Raw genomic sequence first — 12,410 nt, forward strand, 5'->3', positions numbered from 1 at the left:
AGGTGGGCCTCAAAGGCTTTTATTTTTATTTTTCCTCAGTAGCTTTCAGCGGCTTATGTAAATTAGACTACAGAGATGACATTCTAAATTGCTGATAGCATGCTGAGCTGTCTGACTGGAGTTGGTTTTTGCTTATTTTTTTGCTTATATGAAGTATGCTTGTATTTAATGTTTTTTAAATGTCATTTGGATTTGCTGTTTTTGTTATTGTACACTGATTTGTGACTAATGTTTCTTTAAAAAGCAGATAGGGTTTGTGTGGCCAAATGGGGATTTGAACCCTGGTCTCCAAGGGCCAGCCATCTAACCACTACTCTACCCTGGCTTTCAGAGCCAAACTGGCTATTTTCTAGAGTTAGCTGAGTGTCCCCTCCCCTATTTGATTAGAAGGAAATCTATTTATAATTTTAAAACACATTTTATAAACTAGGGAAAAAATATGGCATGCCTGAAAATATTGGTCCTTGGTGTGAAATACTTTTGCACTAGATACTAGTAAACCAAACATCCTGGTAATTTTTTTAATTAATTTTGCTTCCTAGGGTGAGTTAATCATGCTACAATAATCCCCAATACAATATTATCTTCTTTGAGCCTCTCGAATAGGATGGGCATGTTTAAATAAAGAAGATGATATTTAACTTTGTACTAGAGCGAAGTTCTTTTATGCCACTTTCGCTATATAACTAGCCTGCTATTTCCTTTTAAGAACATAAGAGAAGCCTGCTGGAGCAGTCAATTGCCCATCTAGTCCAGCAGCCTGTTTTCACAGTGTCCAATCAGATGTCTGTCAAAAGCCTGCAAGCTGGACATAGCACTCTGCCCACTTGTGAATCCCAGCAATTGATATTCAGAGGCATGACACCTCTGATAGTGGAGGTAGAATATAGCCATTGTGACTAGTGGCCATTGATAGCCTTGCCCTCCATGAATATGTGTAATCCTCTTTTAAAGCCATCCAGGTTGGTGGCTATGACTGCCTCCTGTGGGAGTGGGTTCTACAGTTTAACTATGTGCTGTGTGAAGAAGTACTTTCTTTTATCTATCCTGAATCCTCCAACATTCAGATTCATTGGAAGCCCATGAGTTCTAGTGTTATGAAAGCGGGAGAAAAATGTTTTACTGTGCACTTTCTCCATTCCATGAATAATATATCTTATATCATGACTTATATCATGTCACCTCTTGTTTGTCTTTTCTCTAAACTAAAAAGTCCCAAATGCTGCAATCTTTCTTTAGGGGGTGGAGTCAGTCCATCCTCTTGATCATTTCTGTTGTCCTTTTCTGAACCTTCTCCAGCTCTACAATATCCTTTGTGACCAGAACTGCATACAATATTCCAAATGCAGTTGCATTGTCAATTTGTATAACACCGTTATGATATTGGCAGTTTAAATAACACACACTACATGTACGTTTCTTGTCTCTTTCAGGTGGTCTGTAATGCACAAAATTTGAAATGGCTTCAAGGGGAGCAATTGAGACCAGTAAGTTGAAACAGAACTTGGAAGAGCAACTGGATAGACTAATGCAGCAATTGCAAGATCTGGAGGAGTGTAGGTAATAAATTCCATCCTGAAATTGACTAATCCGTCACAAAATCTTTGTGTTAACGCCATGTATGGCAGAGCAGGCATCCATCCAGTCTTTAGCTGTAGATGGATCGTATGATGTCCTTGGAGGCTGGCCTATCAGGGCTAATGGGGCACAGTCCCACTAATGTCAGCCTGCTCTTAGTCAGACCCTACCTTGACTTCTTACATAGCACTAGTCTAGGGGGGTGGGATTGCCTGCCAGCCTCCTCCTTCATAATCTCAGTATTGCCGTTGTAGAACTTAGCAGGGAGGATAATGTGGACAAAGCTAGAATTAGTTGTCTTTGGTTCCACCTACTGTTAGGCTCCCTGCCTTCTGGCCTTCCAGTACCAATGGGCACCAGACACTACTGGGTGATGCATGCACTCATTTGGATTTCGTCCTTTTCAGACATCCTTTAAGGATCTTCCAAGGGCAGTGCTTCATGTGACATGCCAGTATGTTGTGTTGCTGTTGTTAAAAATGTAAGAAGAGCCCTGCTGGATCAGACCAAAGACTTTTCTAGTCCAGTATCCTGTTTCCCTTGGTGTCCAATCTGATGCCTTTTGGGAAGCCCACAAGCAGGACATGAGGACATTAGCTGTCTCCTGTTACTGTTCCGTGGCAACTGATACTCAGATACGTACTGCTGCTGAACCTAGAGGTAATGTAGCTCAGTACTGCCTACACCGACTAGCAGCAGCTCCACACTGTTTCAGGGTGGCATAGTAAAATACTGGCATCATTAATTTTGTGAGATGGAGAAAGCAGCCCACTATTAACAGGTGGGATGGATGTTGGAATTTAAGTCTATTAGCAGCTACTGGTTAAATAACAAGGCTATAACTTAGTGGTAGAATATATGATCTGCTGTAGAAGGTCCCAGGTTCAATCCCCAGCATCTTCAGGTAGGGCTGGGAATGTCCCCTGCTTGAAACAGTGGCGAGCTGCTGCCAATCAGTGTAGACAAAACTGAGCTAGATTGACTAATGGTCTGACTCAGTACAAGGCACCTTCCTATGTTCCTATGTAGAGCCCTACTGTGGTTAACCTGTTGGCTGAGTCGCAGTGCTTGCTCTTATTCAGAGATGATCTGGATGCAGATGAGTATGAAGAGACCAAGAAAGAAACCCTTGAGCAGCTGAGTGAGTTCAATGATTCCCTGAAGAAGATCATGTCTGGAAACATGACCTTGGTAGACGAACTTAGTGGGATGCAGTTGGTGAGTGTTTGGAGGGGACTGTTTTGGTTTTTTTTGACGTAGTGTGTCTAAAACACTGCATTATGACATTGGGTCCATCACTCAAAGGGAGAGTATCTGCTTTGACTGCAGAAGGTCCCAGGTTCAATCCACAGCATATCCAGCTAGGGCTGGAAGAAACCCCTGCCTGAAACACTTTGGAGCCACTGCCGGTCAGTTTAGGCAATGCTGAGCTAAGGCAGCTTCCTATTTCTTAAGCAAAAGGATGTAGCTCAGTGGTAGAGCATCTGCCTTGCACCTAGAATGCCCCAGGTTAAATCTGATCATTTTTAGATGGGCCTGGGAATGCCTCCTCTCTAAAACTCCAGTGGGACATTGCCAGTCACAATGCTGAACAAGATGGACCAATAGTGTAATGCAACATCTTTCGCGAGGGTTTTAGCTTGTAATCTTCCTCTTCCAGGCTATACAAGCAGCCATCAGCCAGGCTTTTAAAACCCCAGAAGTCATCAGGATGTTTGCCAAAAAGCAGCCAGGGCAGCTGCGGACAAGACTGGCAGAGGTAAAGATGTTTTATCACCTTTTTAAAAAGTGTACATACGTGAAGTATGTTTAGAATCATTAGTTCATTTCATTTATAAACTGCTTCCCAATGTGATCTACTTATTTTTTAAAACTTGAAAATCTTAAACAATATTTTATACTGATTTGCAAAAATGAGAAGCTGGGAGTGTTAACAGCATTGCCTAGTCCTGGGCTGGGCAGACTAAATTATGAAAACTACCGTATTTTTCACCCTATAGGATGCACTTTTTCCCCTCCAAAAATGAAGGGGAAATGTGTGTGCGTCCTATGGGGCAAATGAGGCTTTCGCTGAAGCCTGGAGAGCGAGAGGGGTAGGTGCGCACCGACCCCTCTCGCTCTCCAGGCTTCGGGCAGATATCCGCAAGCCTGGGGAGCCCGGCGGGAGTTCCCGCCGGGCTCCCCAGGCTTGCGGACAGCAGCCTGCAGCCCAAAGCCCGGCGGGAACTCCCACGCTCCGGGCTGGGCTGGCTTCAGTCGGCAGCGGGATGGTGAGCGGCGGATGTTGAGGTTCTCCAGGCTGCTCCTTCGACGGAGACGCACAGTGTGTTTTGCGCGGACAGTGTGTTTTGCTTCCGCTTGCGTTCGCTTTGGGCAGCGAGCGGCTCGCAGCGCCGCCCCTCCTGGCCCTGCGCGCCGGGACGAGGGCATCCCCTCAGGCATGGATTGAAAGCTGGAGGTGTTTCCAGCTTCCTCCTTTCCTCCCTTCCTTTCCAGCTTCGTCTTTCCTCCCTCGCCTCCGTTTTTCCTGCAGCCGGCAGCGCTGCCTTCGGAGCGCAGGGCTCCCCCGTCGCCGCGGAACCTCGCGCCGGATTGGGAAGCTAATCGGCTGGCACGGCACGGCACTGCTGCGGCGGCTGCTCTTCTTCAACGGGGGATACTGGCAAGCTCCGCAGCACACCCCAGGCTTCGGGCAGATGTCCGCAAGCCTTGGGAGCCCGCAGCCTGCAGCCCGAAACCCGGGGGGGTGGGGAATAATTTTTTTTACTTTATTCCCCCCCAAATAAAAACTAGGTGCGCCCTATGGGCCGGTGCGCCCTATAGGGCGGAAAATATGGTAATTTGGGGAGGGGGGATTATTGGTTGTTCCACTTTTTTATTATTATGTCTTTTGTGCTTTCGTGTTGTGATTTTATATTGTGAACTGTCCTGAGACCTGCGGGTATAGGGCAGTCAGTAATCAAATGTTAATGATAATGATAATGAGAAGAAGTTGATGATGATTCAGGCAGGCTGTAGAAGCTTTGATTTAATTGGGAGCTTTGCCCCATGTGGTGCCTGTGAACTGGTTCACACAATCACATGGAAATGTGTGATGGGAGAACTCTGCCCAAGGAGGGATGGGGAACCTGTAACCTGGACAGGTTGTTGCTGGACTACAACTCCCATCATCCCTGACTGTGAGTCATGCCAGATGGGGCTGATGGTGGGAGACGGCAGTCATTCTTTTCTGCTACTGACACTTAGCAAATGCCACAAATTTCTTTCTCATGGTACACAAATAATGGGTGTTAATTCCTAAGGGCTGTGTAAATCTTCATACATCAGATGCATAATTAGTGTCATCCACCCCCCACTTCCCGGTTTTCTCTTCCCCTTTATAGATGGACAGAGATCTAATTGTTGGAAAGTTGGGACGGGACGTCTATACTCAGCAAAAAGTGGAAATTCTCACCGCTCTCAGGAAGCTTGGGGAGAAGGTACTAAATTTGCTTGGCATGTCCTTCATGGGGCTATAAATGGAATTGCGTGGATTACACATGTTGTGTAGTACTAGTCTTATACCCTGCTGCAGAATCTGGATCCCTTAGAAACTGCACAGAATATTACAGAATTGGATTTTTTTTTGCTATGCTTCAACACTATTTAAGGCTTTGTCTGGAGTCTTAAAGCTATGAAAGCTTGTTTGGAAATGTTTTCTTGTATTCATTATGTCACTTTCATTTTAAATGTTTAAGTCAGTGATGGTCAAACTTGGCCCTCCAGCTATTTTGGGACTACAATTGCCACCATCCCTGACCACTGGCCCTGTTAGCTAGAGATGACGGGTGTTGTAGCCCCAAAACAGCTGGAGGGCCAAGTTTGGCCATCACTGGTTTAAGTGATATTAAAAGTTTCATAGCTCATTCTTATTTCTTTCATTCTTTGTGTTTACAGCTGACTCCTGATGATGAGACTTTTCTTTCAACAAATGCAGGAGCTGCTCTCAGCCAGTTTGTGAGAGTTTCCAGTGATCTTGGTAAGTTAAAAAAAATAAAAATCTCCCCATTCCTCTTTCCTTGATCATGTGTGTCAAACTTCTCACAATCAGGAGAAAAGAAATGGTGTCTCATCATCCTTAGTTCATGACTACAGCTCATCTGCTTCCTCTTCATTAACAGGCATGGAGGTTGGATTCACTGCCATATAGCATGAACATGAGTGTAACTTAAATAGCATTTTTTCCAATCCAATGACAGACTGGTTTGACTTTATTCCAAATGATGCTTATGAGTCCCAGTCACAACATACAACTTGATCCTGTAGATCAGCCTGGCAAAATCAGTCAATGAAAATAAGTAGTCCACATACCATATTGGCCCAAATATAAACTGCACTTTCCCCCCAAATTCTGACCGTGAAAAGTTAAAAGTGCGGCTTAAATTTTAAACCTTACAAAAATTGGCTTTTAGAATATCGCTGCTGAAACAAACATATGGTAAAACGGAACAAAAAAATGTTTTCTTGCAGATTTGCGAGCTTGAGACTGTTGTGCAATTAATTCTGATGTCATACATCGCTTTCCCTATATTTTACAGTGCAGTATTGATTTTTTAATTTGCATTTACGGTGCTACGAACAGGTGTTAAACCCACTTGCGGGTCCTCTCTAGTACCCGTAGGATTTTCTTCTACATTTGACATTTACGGGTGTGAGTGCCTGTGGAATTTTAAGGGAGAGGGTATTGTCTTATTTTCTTTACCCCCCCCCTTAAATTTTAAAGGTGTGGCTTATATTCAGGGGCGGCTTATATTCAGGCCAATGTGGTAAATAGTTGCCTGCCATCTTACCCGCATATGACTTACTGGCAGTGTTGTACCGATAATTGTTTGGGAATTCTAAGAAACTCCCAAATCTGCAGTTTAGTGCAGTTTTGAGATCCATGGTTAAAATCAGTGGTTTTGACATCAGTGGTTAACATCAGTGCAATCTGTCATTTAAATCAATGCAGTTCAGTCCACTATCGTTTCTTCTTGTTTTTATTTTTGTTAGTCTATTAAATGTATAACAAACTCACAGAGTATTCTAAGAATTCAACAAGGGAGGGGGGAAATTGAGCATGGTCAGGTTTAAGATAAGGAGATAAAAGATATAAAGGAAAATATTAAAAGAAACTTGTATAAGAGAAGCAATATGGTACTACTGTATTCCAAGTTAAGAAAGACTTAAAACAGTGGATCAAAAACTCATATAAGTGCATAACATTCTATTCACATATTAAAAATATAAATAAATCTTACTATCAAATACCTCTGTGTGTGATTAGTATGGCTATATCAATTTACACTTGTAATTGTTAATCAATAATTATTTGTTGGAGGCTGGATGTTGCTGATGGAATAAAGGCAGAATTTTAAAACAGTCCCTCTTTTTCATTAACTGCAGGATCAGGCGATAAGGTCTTCGCGCTGGCAAGTTTTGAGGTAGAGAAATCAAAGCAGTGAAAGCAGGCTATGTTCAGCTGCATTGGATCTGGGGTTTTTGTTTTTTTTACCATGTTATATTTGTGTGTTTCTTACAAACTTTTTTGTAACGCTCTTTATCTTAAAGGCAAGCTAACCTACAATGAAGATCGTTTTTGAAGTGCCCTTTGGCGAGCTGGGCTGCATAAGCTCAGAGGCTAAAAACACTAAGTGGTACTTTTTAAAAACAAGGAAATGAAACCAACTAACTTAATTGTGTAACCTTTTGAATGTATGCATTGTGTGTGTATTTTCCCCACTTTAAATTGTGCATTTCTCTAGTAAAATGTTTTTCTCTATTATTTTTGTTACATGTGATGGCAGAAAGCATCTCTCTTCAGCAGCTCTTGGTGCTTGATGGCTGTGTGAGTTCAGTTCTTTTGCTGGAATTGTGTGGGTTTTTTTAAAGTGGGGTGGGGGAGAGAATGTAGCTCTAGTGTGGAATGCGACACAGTTTTGCTTGTCTCAAAACAAGCCGAGCGCCCTCCTGCCCTCCCGGTTTCTCTTGGGAGATGAATGGGCAGCATTGTGTCCTCCATGTCTTGATTGGCAAACAATAGCAGCCCTGTTGGGAGCTTTCTGGGCCAATTTAACATTGTGGACCAGAATGACAGGGAACGCAGTCAATAAGCCCTGTTTCTGGCCTCCTACGGTAGCCAGGCGTGTTATTGGCTACAATCTTCCCTCATGTTTTGGGAGGCCGGCATGAAACTGCTTCCTTCCAAGTGGAAACAAACAGAGAGGAATCCTACTTTTTTTAGATGCTGCCTGTTCTGTTGCTGAATGAAGGTGGCGCCTGCTGACTGTTGATCTTGTTAGGCCTGGAAGATGCTGGTTGATTGTGACTTATCGGCTTGAGCTAAAAGTTCCCTCGTCCCTTTGGGCTCCTTCTCAACAATTTTCACTTAGGATTATGTGAAGTTGCCTTTTTCCAACCCTATCAAGCTCAGTGTTGTTTACACTGACCAGCAGCTGTGCGCCAGGATTTCAGAGGGGTCATTCCCCAGCCCAACCTGGAGATGCTCAGTGTTGGTCAGGCTCATAAAGAGTAATTAGCTAGCCTGAGTAGGGTCTTGAATCTGGGTCTCCTTAGCTCTAGACAGAAACGCCACACTAGGTTTCTCACTGGATGGTGGGTAATTTGCCAAGTTGGTGTCTGTGGAGGGCATCCTCTTGCTAGGCCCATATTTAAGGAGTTGAGACATCCCTGAAAACTCCATCGGAAGAGGGCTTGTTAGGACTAAACCCCATAATCTGGTTGCAATATTTGTAGCTTTTCCCTAAATAATTGCCTCTTGGCATGTGCAGAGTGCCTTTAGTGATGCTTCTAACCAAGTCTTACTCAAATTAGCAGACATGGCTAAATTGTTAATTTTAATGGGTCTACTCAGAGTAGGACTTGGTTGGCTACAACTTAGTAACTATCCAACTGGGTTTGCTTTTTGTTGTTGTTGTTTTTTTGCAGGGGTGGGGGAGTGGTGTTGGAGAGCAGATCTTTCTGCCCTGCCATCTCCTCTATACTGGTTTTTCACTTTTTTGCAGTTTGAAGCCATCCACATTCTTTTTCTCTGTCATTTTCCCCTTCATTTTTGACCTTAGTTTGTTGCAGGACTCACCTATTCAGTCTTAAGAGTTGAATTTACGTGCAGAATGCCCTTTTCCTAATCGCTACAGATCTTGTTCACTTAGAACCCCAGAAAGTGAATGGATTTGAAAAACTGTTTTGATTTAATCCTGAATATGAAACTTCTTCCTTGTTTCTATCTCTTCTGCTTGTTACAAATCATATGTAAGCTTGTCTGGGGCCTGATTTTAATTTCTTTTCAAAAGAAAGTACTGAATATCACCCCTGCCAATCAATTCTCTTACCCTTGCCACAGCTCCCAGATGAACTCATTGTATAGTAACTTGAGAAACTGCTGCTCTCTCCCTCTCCCCTCCCCAGTTTAAAAAAGGAACAAGCACAATGCCTATATTCTATTTTCCTGGCTAGCAGGCATGCGTAGGTTGCCAAAAGGGTGCTGGCTGTAGCATACTGCACTGCTGCCAAAACATGACTCTCCCTTATTCAGCAGTTTTTGGGAGTGCAGGAACATGAGGCTGGGAGGAGCCGCTCGCTGGGTTATTAGTGAACAATGGCCACAGTAGATCAGCCATAAAACAGGCGACTACCTTCCATGTTTTATAGATCAGTTATGATGGCACTTTTCCAAATAGGATTATGAATTCTGAAACTGGGCAAGTAGAAAATGTCCCTCTGTAGTCTCTCCCACCATCCACAACAATGCTTCTACAATACCAAGGCTGTTAAACCACCAGATTTAAGAGGTAAATCTTTTGCTGAACTCCACTGATTCACACTGCAGGAGCTAGTGGGATGTGAGTGTTTGAATGTCCCTCTTATACCTGTTCCCAATGCACACTCTTCCCTTTCTTTCTCTTTCAGCTGCAGAGGAATTGTATGTCAGAGAGAAGGCTAGGCTATAAACTCCCCACCTCCACCCTAGGAAATGACTGTTTTCTGTGTGCAGGGATTTGGGGTTGTGAAGTCAAACATCCAATTTCCACCTGTAGCCTAAAGTGGGTTCAGTCTAGAAAAAGCTTGATCTGCAATGAGCAAAATTAGGTTGTGAATCTCCCTGTAGGTTGGTGTTCCTCAATTTTCACTGTCCTCAACTCAAGACCATACTGTCCAAGCCTCCTCCAATGTTAGACACACAGAAGTTTGAGGTCAGGTTTACTTTTGGATCTGGGACTGAAAGCTCTAGTTCATTGGAGCTAGGGTTGCCATATTTCAAAAAGTAAAAACCAGGACACCCCAAAATTGTTGACTTTTTTTTTCCAGGAAACCGCTGAAATTATTGAGCTTTTCTTTACAAAAGCACCCAAAAAACCCATGATTTTTCGATTGACTTGCCTAACATCCAGGACAAAGCGCTGCCATTCATAAATTCCCCCCAGATGTCAATTCTGCCTTTGAAATCCCAGTAATGTTCTGGAAAATCCAGGCGTATGGCAGCCCTAATTGGAGCTGTTGGAAAACTTCCTTTAGTCATAGATTTGACAGATAAAAAACAAGTCACATATGAGGTTTTACAGTGGAGAACATGTTAGGATTCCCTTTTCACCCTGGCAGGGCTCTTTTGCCTTTAAAAGCTGCCCAACAGGTAAGCAGTAAAGATACAATGGAATACAATGGAAAGCTCAATCAGCTGAATTTCTGCCTGTTATGTAGTCTGTTCAAGGAGCAAAAGCCCCATGGGAAACTTGGGGAGAAGCCATACCACCATACCTAGCATCCTGTTCCTAAGTGTGGTGGCTTATGTCCCACAGAAATATGGGAAAACCCTGGTTAGAGGAGAGAGCAGGTCTACCGGGAAGTGTGTATGCGTTTGAGCTTTGTGACTCTGAAAGCCTCCGTGCAGCATTTCCTAGAGTTAGGCTGCTTTTGACTGCCCTGTTTGTGGTCTTCACTGCCCTCTGTGGCTTGTGATTAGGCCTTGGCAGTTGGGAATAGCATCCTTTTAAATGTTTCTTCCCTTTTAAAACTGATGGCTAAATAACAGCTTGTGTGAAGTCACAGTGGTTACAGACCTTCTTTCCCTGAAATGCTGTAGCTGTCTCATTAGTGATGATTAGAGGGTTAGTTCCTTGCCTGCAGAAGGGAAGCTTTGCTGCTGTGCCATTGCAAATCCGTGCCTTGAGCCAAACCCAGCAGTCACACCGGCTTTAAACAGGCTTCTTCTTCTGATCTCTCTCCCTCACTCAGCTTAGAGATTTGCATTTACTTGTCTCTCTTTGCATATTGTTCATTTCACTTTAATAAACCATCACTGAGAAATGCATTTTATCTTTATTGTCAATTTTATATTCCCCCACCCATCTTCTTTTTAAGGGCACAACCAGTGCCTTATAACAACAACTTTCCCCTTAAAATGCCAATGGTTTCAAATATGGCATTTAATTTGGAATACATTCTTTGAGAGGGTTGGATTTTCTTGTTAGGCATCCAGTACTTGAGCTACTGTTGCTTGAAGCAATTATAAATGAAGCTCAAGGTGCCTTAGTGCTGCTGGCGTAAAATTCTAATCTCTTTTCAAAAACTTGCCTGCAAATTGGTAACTCTGAAAGTTCCTCTTCAGGTGTGGAAAGCAGAAGGAAAGTTACTGGGCGTGAGAACATATACATCTTTTCTAGTGAGCAACATTCTCCATAGCAGGGGTGGTTAGCCTTTTTGGCTCCACAGACCAAATCATCAGGATTGGCCATGTTGAACAAATGTATCAGGTGGGTGGCCCTACCCACCTGTCAATCACCTGACAGCACAAGGACATCAGGTGCAAAGTGCTGCTAAAAATGATGCTGGCCCTCTTTGTTTTATACAGGACTTTTGATGGTTTGCATTGAAAGCCCTACTAAAATGAAGGGAAGGAAACTGTTCTAGCAGAGAATTATGATGCATACCTCTTTCTGATTCAGGAAGGGGTTTGCATGGTATCCTGCCCCTGCTCATCAGCGGACAAGTGGGAGATTAAATTCTGATCTGTTCCCTAATGGGAACAGGTACACAGCCAATGCAGGATTTAACCCTGTCCTGCCTGCAGTCACATGATGATGTTGCGAGAGACATCAGCTGATGAGCTAGAAGGCATGGTTTGAGGGAAATGGATGCATAGGCTCACTTGGACCCCATGGCAGGCGAAAATTGGCCCAAGGGTTCGCCACCTCTGCGCTGTAGCCTTGCTTTGCTTTCACAGTAGTCCTGTGAGGTAGGTCACTTGTCACTGATTTTCTGCACTCAATGCTCTTTTTCTAAGTTATGCAACATTATGAAATACGAAATAGACTCTTTTTGCCTCTTAATCTCTTCTCTTCTGGAGTGGGAACAAAATTTCCCAAAAGCAAGAATACTTCATTAAAAGTAAAAACAATAGCTCATAATATGGGTAGTCCTCATAAAAAGAATGGTCATTTTGGAGTCCAAAAATGCAGGATGTAGTTTATTATATTGACTGCCCAAAAAATTGTTTCTGGCAAAAAGTTAGAATGGGCGCTCTCCTAAGGGTGTGAAAAATCCTAGTAATGATGCCATGGCAAAGATTTCAATTTGACCAGGAGCACCATCTTAACATCAGAACTAATCTACCCCTGTGGTCATATGGAAAGTCTTGGTGTGTGGTGGCAGCTGGATTATGAAAGAATCCTAAATGAATTTCAAAGCAGATTATCATGGATGGCTAATGGCAAGAGATTGAAGCAGAGCGTCTTTGTCCAGTGTTAAGGCTGGCTGTGCAAAGCAGCAAATGGAGGAGCTAGGGCTTATGATACCTG

The 12,410-nt window shown here is 43.3% G+C and overlaps 1 protein-coding gene across 2 annotated transcripts in view; it reads left to right on the forward strand.

The window, feature by feature from the left end:
- LZIC (leucine zipper and CTNNBIP1 domain containing) overlaps positions 1-12,410 on the forward strand; it is a 30,527-nt gene that overhangs the window by 809 nt on the left and 17,308 nt on the right. The window contains exons 2-7 of one of the 2 annotated variants that reach the window (XM_083629018.1): positions 1,433-1,560; positions 2,661-2,796; positions 3,239-3,337; positions 4,962-5,057; positions 5,515-5,596; positions 7,003-10,924. In XM_083629018.1, the coding sequence (XP_083485144.1) occupies positions 1,460-1,560; positions 2,661-2,796; positions 3,239-3,337; positions 4,962-5,057; positions 5,515-5,596; positions 7,003-7,061 (573 nt within the window). In that variant the 5' untranslated portion in view covers positions 1,433-1,459 and the 3' untranslated portion in view covers positions 7,062-10,924. Of the gene's footprint in view, positions 1-1,432; positions 1,561-2,660; positions 2,797-3,238; positions 3,338-4,961; positions 5,058-5,514; positions 5,597-7,002; positions 10,925-12,410 lie in introns of those variants that run through there. The other variant, XM_083629017.1, reaches the window with a different exon arrangement.

The sequence above is a fragment of the Podarcis filfolensis genome (genome assembly GCF_964270895.1).
Source record: "Podarcis filfolensis genome assembly, chromosome: 8".
NCBI classification, from domain to species: Eukaryota; Metazoa; Chordata; class Lepidosauria; order Squamata; family Lacertidae; genus Podarcis; species Podarcis filfolensis.